Source organism: Vulpes vulpes, chromosome X, assembly GCF_048418805.1.
Source record: "Vulpes vulpes isolate BD-2025 chromosome X, VulVul3, whole genome shotgun sequence".
NCBI lineage: Eukaryota > Metazoa > Chordata > Mammalia > Carnivora > Canidae > Vulpes > Vulpes vulpes.
Window position 1 is genome coordinate 78,152,035 of NC_132796.1, and position 19,695 is coordinate 78,171,729.

General features: G+C 43.2%; 1 protein-coding gene across 8 annotated transcripts in view; it reads left to right on the top strand.

Annotated features, from left to right (window-relative positions):
- The window catches only part of MID2 (midline 2), a 110,628-nt gene that overhangs the window by 20,316 nt on the left and 70,617 nt on the right, over positions 1–19,695 (top strand). For all 8 annotated transcript variants that reach the window (XM_026014877.2, XM_026014876.2, XM_072743209.1 and 5 more), the window contains exon 3: positions 8,967–9,062. In XM_026014877.2, coding sequence (XP_025870662.1) covers positions 8,967–9,062 — 96 coding nt within the window. The remainder of the gene's footprint in view (positions 1–8,966; positions 9,063–19,695) is intronic.

Consider the following 19,695-nt stretch of genomic DNA (forward strand, 5'->3'; position numbering starts at 1 on the left):
TGCCTATTCATTTGGAGTACTGGATTTTCCAACTGCCTAACCCTGTGGTGACATCTGTATAAATCAGATGTGATTATTATAATTCTCTTTGAGAGTGATGTCTTCACATTTCCATGCCCATAGCCTGCCAAAAATATAGCTGATGAAAATCAGGGGGAATAGAGGAATTTCCTGAAAGGAATAAACAAGCACATTTTCTTTTTCTCATTACATTTCCACAAATTCATTACTACAAATAATTCTTAAATGCAGTTGCACTTACATACCAGGGATCTTGTTGTTATAAAATATTACCTGGCACCAGAGTAAGTTTTTTGTTATGGGAAAGTGAAACACACCACACACACACACACACACACACACACACACACACACACGGAAAGAGAGGCTGAGACAGAGCTCAAGATTGCTAGACAAAGAGAAGGGAGATGTGAGACTTGGAGAATGTTCAAAGGAAAGCCACAACGCCAGTTAAAAGGTTGGAAAATATGATATGATATTCTAGAATCTTATCAGAGTTGATTGCTTGCCCTTCTTCCTACTCAGTCACTCTGTCATCCACCCACCCATTGTCACTCAGCCACCACCTTCTCCCAGTCATTTGTCTGCTCACCCACTTGACACCCACTTCTGTCTGCCAAGACAGATACCCTCTCATCTTATCTACCACTGGGCATTTTACTATTTCGGAACCAGTATGACTATTAATATAAGAGAAAGAGAGAAATATCTTTATGAAAGCCGGGGTTGAGAGAGAGTATATTTGCATATATGTGTATGTGTATGTGTCACCATATATGAGTGTGTGGATTTCTGCATGGCTGAGCAGCTGAGAATGACTCAATTTGTTTGTCTGTGTATGTCTACGTGTGTCATTGTGTGGGAGGAGAGCATCTGTGTTAATTTTCTGTGGGCATATCTGTAGAAAAGTTGGGTTGAGGATGCCTGGTGTGTAAGGCCATAAGCATGGTGCCCCCAATAAGGATTATGGCCTTGGTAGAACCTATGCTGAGACTAAGGATCTCCCTAATAAATGAGCCATGCCACAAATCGTCATGATAAGAAGCTTCAGAGAGGCCAGGTTTGGTTATTAAAGGTGAGAGAGCAGAAAAATTTGTTTCTCAATTTGACTCACTTAGGTACTGAGCCACGGTAGCAAAATTATCATATAAGCAAAGTGTTTAAGTCCAGATTTGCACTCCCTATGATGTGGTTGGTGGACATGTATGTATGGGGTGAGGGTGATATCTGTCATAGGGTTTCTAAACTGGCTAAACTAGCCTTCAACCCATGATCAGAAAGTCATGCTTGCTTGTAGATCTGGCTTTTCTGTGGTCTCTTAATTGTTCACGACATGCTCCCAATGCTACACAGCATGGTCCATTCTTTTTTTTTTTTTAAGATTATTTATTTATTTATTTATTTATTCATGAGAGAGACACAGAGAGAGGCAGAGACATGGGCAGAGGGAGAAGCAGGCTTCCTGCAGGGAGCCCAGTGTGGGACTCAACCCCAGGACCCCGGGATCATGACCTGAGACAAAGGCAGACACTCAACCACTGAGCCACCCAAGCATCCCAATCCTGCCTGTTCTTATTTGGCAAAGGAACATATTCTAGAAATATAATATAGGAAAGGAAAGATGATGGAAAGAATGAATAAGCCCAAAGAAACAAAGTTGAAAGGGGAAAATGTGATAATGACAGGCATGTTCTCAAAGGGTTAATGTAATGAGGTAATGTCTTGTTCTTTATCTCCCCTGAAGACAGAACAGATAGCAACTTAAACTGTAGCACCAGGGATCAAGGCTAGGGATTCATTCATTCATTTAACAGACAATTCACGAACACTCATTTTGTTCACTGAACACTCTCAACCATTCAAGTCATCATGGTAGGAGCTGGGCACACAGGAAATCAGGCACAGTCCCTGCCCTGGGGAGCTTTGAACTTAGTATGAGAGACAGATAAGTCCATAAAAAAATCCAAAGCAGTAGGGTATGTGCCATGACAGAGGCGTGCACAGGATGCTTGGGAGCACAGAGGAAGAGTCTGTGAAAGGGAGACATGCTGCTCAAAACAGGAAATCGTGAATGAATTTGCTGGAGGAGGACCAAACTGGAGATGAGTTGACAGGACTTGGTGAATGGCTGGCTCTATGGTTACAGGTGATAGGAGAGAAAGAATTAAAAAGTGACTCTGGATTAGGAGATGTCTTGAAGAATAGAGGTATTGGGGATAGAAATGGAGTAAATTAGAGGAAGGTACTAGCAGTTTGGGTGGTATAATTTGACTTTAGATTTGAGTTTGATATGATTATGGGTCATTCATCAAAAGTTTACTGAACACTATTAGGTGCCAAGTACCAGGAAGGGTGTTGGGATTACAAGGGTAAAGAGAGCACAGTCCCAACACTGGTGGAGCTTTTGGCTCACTGTGAGGAGACGGCTAGTTAAGGACGCAGTTACAGGACAGTGTGGTGAGTTCTATGACAATGGAAGCACAAGGGATTGAGAGAGAACATGGGAAGGACATCCATCAAAAGAGACTTTGGGTGGGTTTGGGGATGTCCAGTTGGGGGATGGGGATGGAGTAAGGGACAGGGAGTGCTGTAGCAGGAAGAAAATAGTTTGGTCAAGTATCTGGAGGAGGGAGAACATGGGGGTAATTTCAGAACTGAAAGGGCAAATGTTCTAGAAGGAGTTGAGATTCAGGCCTTTGCGATGGCTGAAAGATTAGGGCTAGAGACATAGATTGGGGGCCTTTAGTGCAGCGATAGGGTCATGCAGTGGTGAGCTGAGCAAGGGCCCAGGATTGAGCCTTGTGGCACACTCAGAGTCTAGAAGGTAAATATGAAGGAAGAGTATGTGGAGGAAGAAGGGAAGAGTGTGCATGAGAGGCAGGAACCAAAGAGGAATAGTTCGAGTAGAGTACCACATTGAGAACTCCAGGAAAGTCAATTGGTTTTGGTTCACTATCCTGTTATCACAATAAACAGTGGGTTTAGGTTTTTAGTACGGGTTTTATTTTAGAAGGTCCAAATAATAATTTACACATTTAAAGTAGAGATAGAACCATGCAATCCACCTGAGGAGAAGGGCAAGAAAAAAAATGCAGGGTGGTCTGTGTAGCATTCCTAATGAGAGAACTAGGGGAGGCATGGGTCTTTGTGGAATGATGTCAGAACATTCTGGAAAGAAGAGGAATGGCAACCTGATTCACCCAGCTTCGCTGGTTGAGGACCAGTCTTGATCATATCTCTAACGAGCCTCAAGTAGAGTAGACCTTGGACATCCAGTGTCTCACCTGTATCTCATCCTGGGACATAGCCTGTGTCTACACAACAGCAAATAAATGTTTGGGGAAGCAACACACTCTGGCAGAAGGGTGTGGGCTTTAGTTGGTGGACCAGATGGTGTGTTCTGCTGTTGAAAGGCCATATGTAATTGATACATAAAGTGACAGACTGAAGCAAAAGCAAAGTTAGTATTTTAAGACAAGCAGTTAAAAAAAGAAAGCAGAATGTGACCCCAAAAGTGTGCTAAAATTTTTGGCTCCTGGATTTTGGAGATAGCTAGGAATATCAGTGAGCAGACCGAATGTCAAAAAAAAGAGCATGTCGATAAATAGTAATGGGGTCACTGGCTCAGATCATTTTTAAAGATGGTGTTGTCTTCTGTGAACCAGGAAGGCTCAGGTTTGGGGTACATTGGCCTTTCTTCCCTTCCCTCCTCCCTCCGCAGCCCCAAAGGTTCCATTCCCACATCAAAGCAGTGGGGATCTTGTGTAGACTTAGAGAATGTTCCCCTCATGCCTTTTAGAAAATTGAAGAGTATACAGGCATTCAGTGGTAATTCTGCATGTTTAAATAGAGCAAGCAGAAAGGCTTCACCCCTTTTTAGGACTTCAGTGCTTGCCGTGTCAGGTAGGTGTGTATAAATGTGCTCACATATGTGTAAAAGACATATGCTTTCACAGAGCATGACAAGTGACAGTCGTGGTCGAGAGGGTGTGCCATCAGGGAAATCTCTTGCTTTAAAGAAGAGGCAATGTTTGATTTCTTGAGGGAGCTAGTGAGAAAGTTATCTGAAACAACGTGTATCTAGAGAAATGGGAAAAAAAATAAACCAGCAGTTGGGGCACCCAGGTGGCTCAGTTGGTTAAGCATCTGCCTTCAGCTCAGATCATGATCCTGGGATCCTACGATCGAACCCCAGGTCAGGCTCCCTCCTCAGTGGGGAGTCTGCTTTTTTCTCCTCCTCTCTCCCCTTCTTCCCCTCATGATTTTGCTCTTTCTCTCAAATGAATAAATAAAAAATCTTTTAAAAAAAAACCCAGCCCATCTCTTTTTATGAGATGCTATCTGGAAGAATAGCCCATGCCTGGTATCTCAGAAATGGCAAACATTTTCCACTTTGTCAAGGGTACAACAGAACAGTACACAAAGAGACCAAGCCTACGTGACACAGAGTGGAACTTGCATAAAAAACGGAACCGGTGTTGACCATCAGGTTAGCTTACCCGGGCCTTTTAAAGTCCCAGTTACACCAAGCAGCCGAATATTCCCCTCCCGTTGTGTTACTTAGACACATGTAGAGTTTAGTAAACGCCGTGATGATATAGTCATCTGGAGGTGAAGAGGGTCTCAGTCTCGTGGTACAAATGCATCTCTAACCCCCACACAGGGAAAGCACAGAAGGAGGACCCAGAGGTAACCCCCTGCAGCAGGAAATTGGAGCTTCATCCTGCTCCCCTGCCAACCTCCTGTCTCCGTTTCCTCCCAGCAAATATCTCCATTCCAATCTCCCCTGCCACTTTTTCATGGTTCAGCTGTTCTGAGAAAGCTACCCTAAATAGGTTTGTACGGAGGGACCCAGGCCCGGTGATTCACTGGACAACACAGGAAAAGTGTTTAAACAGACCAGTGTTTAAAAACCAGACCGCAACAACACAGTAACAAAAAGACGTTTATTTTTACATAAGGAGACTGTGTACACACACATACACACACATAGGCACATGCATGCCCACACAGACACATATGTGCATGTATTCTCTTTGTCTCCTTAGCCAGAGTATAGGCAAGGTAATTATTTGGCCAAATCAATGCATGCGATCATTCCAGCCTAGAGTGGCCCAGAATTTCTAGTTCTAAATGATTCATCAGTGCCAAGCGTGATAAGGAAGGGTGAGGAAATGAAATGCATAAATGCAGCAATTCTCCACTTTCCTTTGCATATATTCATTATTGAGAATCAATTCCAATTTGAGAGGAGGCTTTCATTCCTTGCAAATGAAGAGGAAGTGAGTAAAGTAAATGTTCGGGGGTTTTCCTCAAATTATGTCTTGGGATGTAAGAAAACAGTGGCAAAAAGCCATCAACAGATGGTGTTTTCATTAGCCAGAGATTTATTTTTCAAAGCATTTTCATATTAATGAAGTAAGGTTGAAATTAGAGTCATCTTGTCAGTTCTAGTTCTGTGTCGTTAAAATGTGCTGGCATTCTGCAAATTGCTAAGGGGCTAGAGCAAAATAACCATTTGCCATAATTTTGTGATGGTAATCCAAGGTCCATAGTAAAACCAGACCCCAAATTATGTGTTCGGCCCTAATTTTTGTTTTCAGTGGCTTTACAGAAGCTGTGAGTCTCAGCGCTAGGCCATAAGTGAGGAACACACAGCAGGGGATTTTAGTCCTGCTCTGCCCTATGAATTATTTATAGTCTATTAGTTTCATGACAAGTGTTGCAACAGGTTGCATGGACTTGTTAGAAAACATTTTCCCCATGGAACCCTGTGTTTAAATGGTAACACATTACAGTCTGAAACACAGATTTCTAATACTGTATCTGCTCTGAGTTCCTCAGTCTACATTTATGCCTACCTAATATGTCAGTATGGTCAATGGTGAGACATGGGGTTTCCATTGCTCTATGAATCTGGACCACTGTGCTCGTAGAAGTCATAAACGGACTGGGTTCATTACTAATGCCCCCTGTCTAACCTGAGCTGGACCGTTTCACCAAACTGTAGCTCTGTCTTAGTCACCACCCTCTCCAGCCAAGTTTTTGAAGACGAGTTCAGACTTGCTGCCTCTACATCATCACAACTGACTGACTCCCTAACTCAACATTTTGACATCTGCTTCCAAGACTTGACTGTAACTCCTTTTTCTAGAGGTCACTGGTGACTTCCATTTACCAAATCCAACTGCGTTTTATTATTAGTTCTCTTATTTCTTGCCCTCCTTGAATACTCAACAGTGACAAATCCTTTCTTGGACCGTATTTCTTTTGATCATCCTCTCAGCTTGGCCCAGACCTGCATTACCAGCTGCCTTGAATAGCACAGCTTCCTCTTAATCAGTGCCCCTGCTCCAAGGCTCTCCTGTTCCAGTCGGCCCTAGATATTGCTGGTAGGTTGAGCTCATAACTGCGGCCCAGATGTTGTCAAAAAAGAAATAGGCACAAACTCCTCACCTCAGCATTCAAGGCCTTCAAAACTGGACCTCCGGCTCCATTTCCAGCCTCATCCCCCACTACTCTCTTGTACCTTCTGTTCTAGCCAAATTCAATTTCTCTCCCCCAACATGTCTATATACTTTATTCACTTTGACTCAGGTTATTCCCTCTGCCTGGGACCCCCTGTCCTCCTCCATCTATGTTTGTTAAAATCCTACTTATACTTGAAGACCCACCTTAGTTTCACCTCCTCTTTCTCTTGGAATATTCACTGCACCCTCAGCAGAGTAGGTGCTCATTACCTTTTGTTGTATTCAATCGCTGAACTTCTGCATTCCATTTTTTTTTATTTCTTGACGTCTACTTAGCTAAAAGATCATGTCCGAATCATTAACTGCGGCCCTCCGTTCTCCCTTCTTGACACTCTTTACCCTCGCTAAGGAGAAGCCCACGGATTGAGATGGTTGGAGAGTTAAAGGGGGCCAGGGGAGACAACCATGCCAAAGCCACCAAGAGCAGTGGAATGCATGGGGGAAAAAATCACATCCATGAGAATAAAGCCAAAGAAACAAAGAAGGCAAGAAGGGAAGCAAAGATGAAGCTAGTTCTCATAATCCAGTTTGAGACTAGTGAGATCAGACTGCCCCATCTTAGAAATATATATATCCATGGGAATATGCCCCCTGGAATGGACTTATTCTTGGCCAGTGCCAAGAATACTAAGGAGCCCCAGATACTTAGTAGACCAGAAAGGGGCCAAGTGCATGAGTCCTTTCCCACTGCCCATACATCCCTTTGCTCCCCCCCAACCCCTCTTATCAAAAACATGAACTTTGAGCAACTACAAACCGTAGGAGCCATGGATACAGCAATGAAGAAATGTACACAACCAAAGGAAGGAATGTTAGCAGAACCAGGGCTAAGAGGTTGGGGTATTACATTTGGAACAGACTTTGTGGGGGTGTTGGGATGATGAGTATGAGAGGAGTGGATTTTGGGACAGGCCCTGGGGGAGAAGCAGCCACTGGAGCTGAAGACTTGGGAATTGGGAGGAATCTAAAAGCCTATTATTATTATTATTATTATTATTATTTTAAATATTCTGGGATCCCTGGGTGGCTCAGCGGTTTAGCATCTGCCTTTGGCTCAGGGCGTGATCCTGGAGTCCTGGAATTGAGTCCCACATTGGACTCCCTGCATGGGGCCTGCTTCTCCCTCTGCCTGTGTCTCCACCTCTCTCTCTCTCTCTCTCTCTCTCTCTCTCTCTGTCTCTCACAAATATATAAATAAAATATTTTAAAAATAAATTAGAAAATATTTTATTATTCGTAAGACACACACACACAGAAACAGAGAGACAGAGAGACAGAAACACAGGCAGAGGGAGAAGCAGGCTCCATGCAGGGAGCCGATGTGGGACTCGATCCCAGGACCCCAGGATCATGCCCTGGGCTGAAGGCAGGCGCCAAACTGCTGAGCCACCCAGGGATCCCCTAAAAGCCCATTATCAATCTAGAGTGAATAACACACTGTTTTTTTTCCACATAGGGAATGGGAAGAGAGTAGCTTGTTCAACGGAAAATATGCTAAGAGTTCTGAGCACCATTGTAATTCTGTTAGAGTAAACAGATTTGCAAAATGCTTCTAATGTATACATGAAGGAAGCTATGTACCAGTAAGCAATGATGAGCAATAGATGGCCTACGTTGATATGTTACACCAGGGGTAGCACAGGCACTGTCTTAGGGCCAAAGAAGGGAAGCTGTGAGGTACAATGCTTGATTTTGATGAACCTCACAGTTAAAATAGCACCTTTTTTCCTGAAGGAAACTACTGATAAATCTAAAATGTTTCCAAAAAAAAAAAAAAGTCATGAATATTGGGGCAAAGCTATAACCGAGGCTAGAGAGGTGGGTTCTAGTCTCGGCTTAATCACACACTAATTATAGGACTGTGAAGAACACTTTATCCCCATTCTGAAGCTCAGTTCTCATCTGTAAAATGCTGACATATCCTACCTCATGGGTTGTTACAGTTATTAAATGGTATATATGAAATTGTCTCACATCGTGTCTGGTGAGTACTACTTGTTCAATAAATTATAGTTCCCTTAGTGTACTCATCTGTAAAAGAAAGGTTAATACCTATTTTCCTTACATCACTGGGTTACTTATGATGGCAACATGAAATGCTGTGATATACGTTAAAAAGTTAAAAATATGATAGAAAACATAAGGTCTCCTTAATATCATTAAATTCCTGTATCCGCGAAGCTGTGAATATCATCTTTTCCCCAATAACGAGAGTCTGGAGCAAAGGTACAGTATTATTATAATTAGCACCTAGAACAGTGCTTGGTTTGCAGTAAGTGCTCAGTGAATCTTTGAAATGCTTGTCAGCTGACTGAATGATCTCCACCTAATATTGGTTCTCAAGTTCACAGAACATTTCTTATTTTTTCCCCTCCTCCCTGTTTCCCTCTGGCTTTACCCTCTCTGTGATGGAAGCAAACTCTGGAGATGAACCTCACCAACCTGGTGAAGCGCAACAGTGAACTAGAAAATCAAATGGCCAAACTAATACAGATCTGCCAACAAGTCGAGGTATGTAATGCAAACATTTGCAACTCTTTCAGAGGACCTGGATGAGGCGATCCTTTGAGGGCACTGGAGGCTTGTCAAGAGTGTAGCTAAGCCATTTGGAGTGAAGAGCTGAATGATAGTTCTAGGGGGATCTCATTTCCTTAGGATGCTCGTTCCAAGAAAAGGGGCAAATGTCTATTGTTAAACAGAAATAGATGGATGGTGGGCGATGGACTGGGGAGACAGCGATGGACTGGGGAGACAGTGGTCCAGGGGGTCCAGGGTCCCTTCTCCTTTCCCAGTGGCAGGCCATATGAGAATCCAACATGAAGTGTGTTTCTTCCTTCATCAAACTGGACACTGCAGCCCCCTAAAGAGATGGCTGGGGTGTCATAGGGGAAGCTGGGAAATCCCAGGTCCTTAGAGTAGGCCGAGGTTCGTTCTGTGCCCTCTCATATCTATAAGAGTACTTTCAGGACGGCTTTTCCTGTTTCTAGCCTCTCCTCCCTTTGTTTCCATGCCCCTCACTTGATTCTCACTCATCACCATTCCACCTACTCTTGTTGTCAACAAATGATATCTATGTTCAAGTTGTCTGTGAATTGTAAAGTGTCACACAAGTCTAAGGTTTTTGAAATCTGTTACCTACGTCAAGTCTACATCAAAGAGCAGAGCTTACAAGAGGAGTCAGTCTTTTCATAAGTGGATGTGATAAAAGAAAGATGTTATTTCCCTCTCTTTCTCAAGAGCATGGGACTCCAGCTGTAGCCTTTGTTTTTGAGTTGGTTTTGTTGAAGAGGCCATGGTAGGGCTTCAAGTTCTAAACTGGGTCGGGTGAGATGTGATAACGCTCTTCCTGGGGCAGTGATTGGCTAAAAAGGTTTCTAATTCTATTTACAACCCGATGGTCTAGTTCTAATCTTACTTATGTGACAGATAAATGTCGTGGTTCAAGTGAAATCCCAACTAGGGATTTCTACTTAAGAAAGTGTGAGAATCTTCTAGTAAGAAAAAGAATCGTCCTCATGTGAATAAGCACTCCTGACTGGATTTCTTCAAGTCATGCATTTCTTAAAGTCGGGTTGGTGTACCTGGATGATGAGTTTAGCATCTCAATTTAATCCCCGCTAGGGCACTCCATTTGTGGAGAAGAGAGTGGCACTGTAGGCAGGGTGCATAAGATACTGGATACAGGGTGCATAGGGTGCCCTTAATTGGTAATGGGAATTTGAGGAAAGTCACTTTCTCTCTCAGCATCAGTATCCTTACCTGTAAAATAAAGGGTTGAACTGACTATCTGACCTTCCATGTGTCTTCCAGATTTCAGGGCTCATGATTCTGTGAGTGGTGACTTCCTTTAGACTCTTCTTTTGCTAGTTGATTTCATTCGTCCCATGTGGGGAGAAACAAAACAGAAGGCATTTTAGAGTGCTTTTCAGTTAGTCAGAATCCCTCTCTGTTCCACTCTATCAAAGCTTCTGATTATGCTGTTAGATTACAGTATAAGAAACCCACACTGGTGGAGACACAAGGGAGCATTGTAAGCAGGAGACAAGATAAGGAATCCCTCGGCTTAGAATTCTCATGATTGAGGGCAGGGTAACAGCTAATAGTGAATAAAATGTGGTTAGAAATTGTAATTATCACTGTCCTCATTCTCATCAAAAAAGACTATTAAGTATAGCATAAGTTGTAGTCACATGAGCAAAGTAAGCAGTTTGCTTTTTTTGCTTATTCGCCTTGAGACCTCTCTAACATCTTATCACCTCCCACCCTGGGAAGTTTATCACTCAGACCAGCCTCACCCAATCAGAACCCTGCTCCAGCCCTGCCCAGCCCACTGCACCAATCAAACCTTTGTATTCAGTACCCTACTCTTTTCAAGTGGCTAGAAGCTAGCTTTGTAAAACAGTGCATCATTGTATTAACAGAGGAGGACTCATTCTGGCCCTTTAGGTAACAGGCAAGGTTTTAACAGTGCCTCTCTGAAGTCAGGACTCCAGGCTTGAACCTTCAGGAGCTGACACCAGTGCTGCCTAATATAAGCCAAGTGGGAGAGAAGAGCAGCCCCCTGATGAACCAACAGAGGAGGGGTTTAAGAGCATCCCTTAGAGATGCTTGTTAGATCCTTCGCACAGGCCACTGTCTGCTCTGGCGCACCAAAGGTCACCTTTTGCTAATACTTATTTATGCACAGCATTGTACCAGGTATAAATAAAACACCACAGGTACCCTTCAAAAGGCTCACACATGGCACAAATCCACCCTGATTGGGTATACAGGTGCAGGAAATAGAGACAATGGGATAAAAATGTTAACTGTCATTTGGCAAAGAACCATGAGATCCTGCATTACATGTTCAAGGGCAAGAGGGCATTCTGGGAGTTAACTCCATGGGCTCCCCAGTTTTGGATTCTGTCTTTGACAGGAACTCTACAAGATGCTCCATGGAAGAGCATGGCTGGGCTCTATGACATCATCCCTTCTGAAAGGTTAGGGATGTGCCCTAAACGTCTCCATAATAATAGGGGAGTCCAGGGTACTTAATTATACTCATTCAGCACAGAGCCTGTGTGTCCAGAAGGCTTTGGAATGATCCCTGGGATTAGAAATGCAGTGAAAGAAGGGACTCGAGACTTCACAGATGCTTATAAATACTTTATGCAGTGAAATAAATAGTAGGAAATTGTCTATCATGAGATCGAACCGGACACTAAAGGGTGATTTGAAAATTTTTTTCATTTTATCGAATCCAGCTTTGTCTATAGGGGATGATTGTATTCGTGGTATGAACCAGGCTTTCCACATTGGGGGAGGGAGGTTGTGTGGAGGCTACCAGCTCAGGCACTTCTGAGAGAACTGGAATAGGGCTATTTTCCTGCCAAACGTGTTCCTCTTCCTTATTGTCTGCAAATGTTTTTGTCGTAGCAGATTGACTTTTCATAAAGGGGCCGTAAATACTGCCTCTCTGCTGCTTCTTTCTTCTTGTTCTTGATTCTCCCCCCGAAAGTAAACACAGTCGCAGTCTTCCTATTATTACAGAAACAGAGATTAGGATCACCACAGATTTGTTGGCTGAATTCTTTAGTAAGTCAGCCTGTTCCAGTTGCTGCCCAGCTTCCAGAATTCAGGGGAATAGGCAGTTGGAAACTATTTTGTTGTTGTTGTTGTTGTTGTTGCTGGGGCTGGAGAGCATGGGAAGGAGGCCTGAGCAGAACGAAGCCTCCTTTAATCTGGTTGAGGGAGGGCATGCTTTGACCTCCCACTCTTGCCACTTGATCTCTATATATAGTTCTTTGTCCTGTCTCATCAGGCATCCTTTGTTGACATTTCCAAAGGAAATCCCTGTTTAATGCATAGCCCAGGGAGAATGTATACCGACTGATGAATATTTCCTCTTGGCTTCCAAGACTGAACTGTTCTGTGAATAATAAGCATTCCTGAAAGTATTGAGGGCAAGAAAAAAATTGTGAATACAGAGCTTCAGAATCGGTCAGTCAACAACAAAGTGTTTCTTTGGTCAACACTGTGTCCTGTGTGTTGTGGGAAGTTTGGGAACTATACTCTGTCGATGGCCTCCAGAAAATGTGGATCCTAGCTAGGGAAAAGTATGGTAGCCGGTGAGAAAGAGGAAGATTTATGAAGCAGCATGCAGTGTAGCGAGTACACGTGAGTGGAGTGTAGTCTTTCCATTTTTACCTCCTCAGCCTTGTTAACTTTTCAGGTACCTGAGCTTATGAAAGCACTTTCCTGGAGGTTTCATGGGCCACCTGTTTTCGTCCCCCCAGAACCGCTACAGTACAATGGCTTAGGCCATCCCAGGAGCTCCATGGGCAGGTGGATTTCTTTCTGGTCCCTTCTTCCAGCCTTTTAAGGAACTGAATGGCTTCCCTTAGCTGGGTCTTCAGTTGCTTTCAGGAGCCTTACCATAGGTGGCTAGATGTTCTCCTCCTTTCTGCTTGCATCACACACTGACAGGGTATTCGGTTTGGGAAGGGCAAGAGCCAATGCCTGACTGCTTCTCCAGGCATAAAAATAGGTGCTTTAACAGGAATTAATTTTTTAAAAGCATGCTCCTGTGGATGATTTCAGCACATGCTCCTTAAATGTTTGAGAGTCGTCGAGCTAGATAAATAAGGATCGAATCTAAATCACTAAAGCACAAATATGTTTTTTGGAAGATTCTTCTCCAAGCCTTGAGGACATGATGAAATGAAGGAGTGAGTAGGAGTGAATTAAGTGTCATCAGGGAAAATTTCATAGAGAAGAGGCATTTCAGCCAACTGTGTGTATGTGGAGGAATAAATTATTCCCTCTGCTGAGAAGAAGAGCAGAGGTATTAGTGGAGGCAGAAGAGAGCATGTCATTTGGGCAAAATGGTATGCTATACCCTGGGTGGACACTCAGTAGATGGAAATAAATGGGAAATGGTCCCTGCCCTCAACTCAGGGAACTTATGTGGCAGGTAGAATGTCAAATACAGTGTGAAGTAGTAATTATTGTAATGAAAGTAAGTGCAAGATGACAGGCTAGCATAGGGAGAGAAACACCTGAGTCTGCCGGAGGGACTTAGGAAAGACTGCAGGATGGAAATTAAAAAAAAAAAAAGAGTTCTCTTGAAGTAAGAGTAGAATCTTGCCAATGAAAATAAGGTAAGGTAGTAGGGGGAACCTCATGTGAGACTATGGAAGGGTCAAGGGCAGAGGGATGGGCAGGGCACATCAAGATTCAGTCAGAATGGGAGATGTGAGAATCATTGCAAGAGATGAATGTGGAGAAATAGCTAGGGCCCAGGTAACAAAGGGCCTTGTAGGCCCTGTGTAGGTATTTGGACTTTAACCTGAAGACTCTGGGGATCCATGGAAGGATTTAAAATGGGTGAATAACTGGATAAAGCCAGCATTTCAGGATTGCTCTGGCTAGAGTACCCCAGATAGAGCAGGGGTCAAAGGTCAAAAGGAAAGGCAAAGGGACAAGTTAGGTGGCTTTCACTAATGCTGGGAGAGACAAAGGCCCAACCTAAGGTAGCAGTTGTAGAGTTATGGTAGTAGGGTTACAGAGGAGGGGAGAAATTCAAAACACAATTGGGAGGTTGAATCAATGTTACTTGGTGATCAGTTAGATATCATGGTTAAAGTGGTGTGAGAATAGTAGGATGATCCCCAGGTTTCTAGCTTGGCACTGAACAGATGTGTTACCTTTTAACTAAGTCAGGAAATACAGATGGAGTTCTTTTTTTTTTTTAAGATTTTCTTTACTTATTCCTGAGAGACAGAGAGAGAGAGGCCGAGACATAGGGAGAAGGAGAAGCAGGCTCCCTATGGGGAGCCTGATGCGGGACTCAATCTCAGGACCCCAGGATCACGACTTGAGCCGAAGGCAGACACTCAACCACTGAGCCACCCAAGTGTCCTGACAAATGGAATTCTTTTCAGACACTAGAGGTATGTTACACTGTGGGTCAGATAGTCAGGTAAGAAATGCCCAGTAGGCAGCCAGCTGGCTAGATCTGGAGGTCAGGAGAGAGGTGTGGGGAACTGATAAAGACATAGGACTCATGAGCACCTAAGTAGCACGTAAAGCCGAGAAAGTCTAGAACAAGAAGGCCCAGGACAGATTGGTCCAATTCTTTGTCACTCAGAATACAACAACAAACTGTCCTTCGTGAAATACGTGGAAAGAGTGTGGAGCTTTTTGGGAGCTTACTGAGGAATGAATGGCGTGCCTTTAAAAAATTTAAAGATCACAGGGTCACCTGGGTGGCTCAGTCAGTTAAGCATCCAACTCTTGGGTTTCAGCTCAGGTTGTGATCTCAGGGTCATGGCATCAAGCTCCACATCGGGATCTGCGCTCAGTGAGGAGTCTACTTGAGTATCTCTCTCCCTCTCCCTCTACCCCTCCCACCTGTGTGCACTCTCTCTCTATTTAAAAGTAAATACATCTTGAAAAACAATTCAAATATCAGAAGTAAATGATTCACTTGTGGAAATAGTTAACATTTTAGAAATTACCTTCATACAGACTATAATAGGTAATACTTAATGAAGATTTCCTATGTTCCAAGTAAATGCCTTATATATGTAAACTCATTTCATCCTTACGACAACTCTATGAGGTAAACACTATTCTTATTCCTGCTTTTTTTAAAAAAAATATTTATTCATGAGAGAGAGAGAGAGGGAGCCAGAGGCAGAGGCAGAAGCAGGCTCCCCGTGGAACAGGGAGCCTGATGCAGAACTCATCCCAGGATGAGATCATGACCTGAGCTGAAAGCAGATGCTTAGCCGCTTAGCCACCCAGATGCCCACTCCTACTTTATAGATAAAACATTGAGATACAGAGGGAATAAAGCGATTTACCAAGGTTATGCTGCTAGTAGGTAACATAGTGGGGGTTTGAATCCAGGTAATTTTAGCTCCAGAGCCTATGCCCCTAACCACCCCACTGTGCTTCCTTTGGCAAAGCCAAGGTACACACCACTTGGATGTCTCTTGTCCATCACCAGTGTTTCCTGACCCATCGTGAGGTTGATTTGGATTGTGTAAAGGGTATGAGTGAGGGATTTGAATGCTGGAGGAGAGCAAAAGAGAAACGAAAAACAAGAGTCAAAGCAGCAAAGGAAGAGAAGCCTTCAAGGTGTGGAAGGCTTGGTAGGGTCCATTGGAGTAGTAGCAATGTCATACTGGAAGATATCACTCAGAGTGACCTCTGAGAGAGAAGGTTCAGCGGTGAGGTGAGGATGGAAGACAGATTCAGAAAGGTCAAGGAGAGATTTAAGTTGTAAGGAAATGCAGCCCACCAGAAGTTTGATGGTGAAGGCAAAAAGAGAACTAGAGTGATAGTTATTAACCTGTTGAAGTACAGAACAGTCTGACTCGCAAACACTCATGCAAACTTTAGTTGTTTATTCTGTGACTGGGTAGCTAGTAATAGGAGTCACTAGGTCCACTCTGACTCACACCACACATGCTTCATTTCCCTTCCTCATTTGGCTTCCAGCCACCTTTCCAACCAAGGGCTCTCTTGCCCAGCTCCAAAGCCCCAGTGTCTGTAATTCCATCCTTCTAGGAATGGTATGTAGGTTCTGGGATGCAGTGTGTTGTGGTAGCTCTGGAGCAGGCCAGACAGGAGTCACGCTCACTGTTGTAACTTTGGACACGTAACTACTCTGAGCTTGGTTTCATCATCCATAGAACTTAGACTAATCATACTTGGAAGGGAAAGGTAGTACATGCAAAACACTTGCTACTGTGCTGGGATAGTCAAAGCTCAGTAAATGGCAGTAGTAGTTGTTGTAGCGATAGGAGTAGGAATAGGAGTAGTAGGAGCAGTTGTTAGCAGTCATAGGTAGTACTTAGTAACATTCTGGGTACCACACCTTTGCCAGAGATTCCTCTCCTTGATTCAGGACTTTTAGAGGTATTTATCTTTATTTCAAGGGCAGGGAGGACAGTGATTCTCATATGCTCACAATCAATTTCAAATTTAATCTACATAATCTAGAACTCTCCTTGGGAAGGAGAGTGGTAGTGAATTGCAGCGCTTAAAAATGTCAGGAATCTCAGCCATATGACCGTATTCAATAACCCATCAACAACTCTGCAAAGGTGGTATACTAAAAGAGGTTCTTGTGCTCAATAAGCTGCTCATTTGCAGTTACTGAATTAAATTTTATTTAGTGGGGAAAAAGTTCATTGTCCTTCTGAAAGCATATCTAAGGGAGTCTTTAAGTTGATACTTAAATAAACTCACCCATTATTCTGCCCAGATTCTTCTTGATTACTGCCTCTCATCAAGGGCAAAAAATGAAAGAAAGAAAGAAAGAAAGAAAGAAAGAAGGAAAGAAAGAAAGAAAAAGAAAGAGAAAGAAAAGTTTTAGAGAGGGACCCATACTTTCATTTCTAGTGGTTTTAGAAAGAGAGAGTTCTTTGGGATTTTTAAAAAATATTAGTCAAAATGTTCTGTATTTTTTGAGAGTCGACAGAGCAAGTAGAGCCAACTTAACAGCTCCTGAGGAGGGTTTGAGCTACTAGCACCTGGTGAGAGTAAAATAGCTATTTTAAAACCAATGTGGAATTACAGGTGGAGAAAATGTTTTTCATGAACAATGAAAAATAAGTGCATAGTGACTTAGTCTATTCATTTATACCACTAAAATGATTAATTCAGAGTGCTACATTCAATCCTATTAAGTATCGGGCAACTGACATTTAATATAGGTGAAAAACCTGAATCACCTGTGGAAACGGAGGTGTAACCATATTTTTATACTAGGAAAGCAAATGCTCTATAATTTTTCGGTCATATAAAGTGTTCAGTTCTTTTTCAAACATACTTTTTGGCCATTCTTGCTATACTCTAGTGAAATAAAAAATTTGAGGATATGGCTACCTGGGTGGCTCAGTCGGTTAAGCATCCACCCTTGGCTCAGTTCATGATCTCAAGGTCTTGAGATCAAGCCCCATGTTGGGCTCCCTACCCAGTGGGGAGTCTGGTACTCCCTCTGCCTCTGCCTCTGCTCATGTGCTCACTCGCTCTCTCTCTCAAATAAAAATATAAATAAATAAATAAATAAATAAATAAATAAATAAATAAATACAATCTTTATAAAAAATAACTGCTGCATTTGAAACATTTGGAGGGTGTGGACACATGGCAGGATTGTAAGGATAAAATGAGTTAGGATTAATATTGTTTTTCCTCTCCTCCTCCGCCACATCTGTAGGGCACAGAAACTCTGGTGTAGTCATGTTTTCATAGTCAAAACAGTTCATAGAGGCATGCACTCTCATTCTGATTTTGCACTTTCTTTGGCTCAATGAAGCTCGTTTCATAGCCCCATTTCCCATCTGATGACTCCCACCCATTTCCTGGTGTTCAAATTCCAAGTTACTCACTGAATGACCAGAAGTTTCTAGTTTTGGATTCCCTCCTGGCTCCACTCTTTGCACAGTCCACCAGGTTCCCCCTTTCCAGCATGCCCTTGGAAAGTTGGTGGAATTCTAATAATTCAAACTAAAGTCCTGTCAAACCCACTCTTACCTTTAAATGTTTCCAGTTCTACCCCTACCTCCAGTCTTTCTTGTCTCAATCCAACCCCCAAAACCATACCAAACTAAAACAAAGACAAAGAGAGCCCATAAAACTAAAATAACTACCACCAGTATAACAGACATGCACACAGCCATTGAAATGCCCTTTCTGAGGTGCTTGGGTAGCTCAGTAGGCTGGGTATCTGCCTTCGGCTCAGGTCATAATCTCTGGGTCCTGGGATGGAGCCCCTCAGCAGGGAGCCTGCTTCTTTCTCTGCCTCTGCCCTTCCCCCTGCTCCTTCCTTCTCTCTCTCTCTTTCTCTCTCTCAAATAAATAAAATTAAATTAAAAAGAGAAAGAAATGCCCTGTCTTCCCCTGTCTGTCTAGAGAAGTCCAGCTGTGTGATATGGTGAGCAAGGATTGGGAGTGGGAAAGAATCCTATTTGAATCATATGTACCGGGCATCATATGATCAGAGGCATTCTTTTTTAAAATTTTTTTAAAATTTCATTTTTATTTTTTTAAAGATTTTATGTATTCATTCATGAGAGACACACAGAGAGACAGAGACATAGGCAGAGGGAGAAGCAGGCTCCTTGCTGGGAGCCTGATGTGGGATTCAATTCCAGAACCCTGGGATCACGCCCTGAGCTGAAGGCAGACACTCAACCACTGAGCCATACAGGCACCTCACATTCTTTTTAAAAATATTTTATTAGTTATTTGAGAGCAATCAAGAGAACAGAGAGAGAGGGAGAAGTAGACTACCTGTTGAGCAGAGAGCTGGGAGCAGGGCTCAATCCCAGGACCCTTAGATCATGACTTGAGCCAAAAGCAGACACTTAACTAACTGATCTATTCAAGTGCCCCGAGGCATTCTTGTTCCTGATGCCACTTAGTGTTTGTGACAACCCCATGACACCATTGGTGGTACTTTCATTTTACACATGATGAACCTGGGGATGAGAGAAGTTAGATGTTTTTTTTTCTCCCTTCATTAAACAGCTCTAGAGGCATAGGTCATCTATCTGGAGGCTTGGTGCTCCTGACTCCATGGCAAGCCTCTCATGTACCTATTTTTGAGAGCCTGGAGCATCTCTCTCCTAACAGCCCTTCATGGGGTAGGAAGCAGAGGGAGGATTACTGTTAGAGTTGGCAGAGGGAAGCAGGACTGTCCACTATTAAGGCACTTTTACTTGCTCAGATTATTTTTGTGCCATGAGACTCAAGTGAGGGGTGAAAATAGAGTGGGGGTTACCGATACGGACCCGAGTCACACAGTCAGTTTGTTGTGGGACCTGCATTTCCTTCCTGAGACTGCTCGGTGGGGTCCTCCTTCTAGGCTTGTGCATGAGTGTGGTGCAAGGGAAAAACGATCTCCACGCTGTTCGTGTTCCTCTTAATAGTTACAAAAGAAATTGACAGGTAAGATTTACTCTCAAAAGGGTACTTAATGTTATCACACTTAAACAGATGATGAATAAATACCCCAATGACTGCAAATACATAGATTTCCTTGGGAAAAGAGTGGGTACATTGTTACAAGGAATGGTGGACCTGTGTCCTCGGGTGGAGATTACTGAGAAGTGCATGTACGCCTGGGGAATCGGCTCTAGACTCC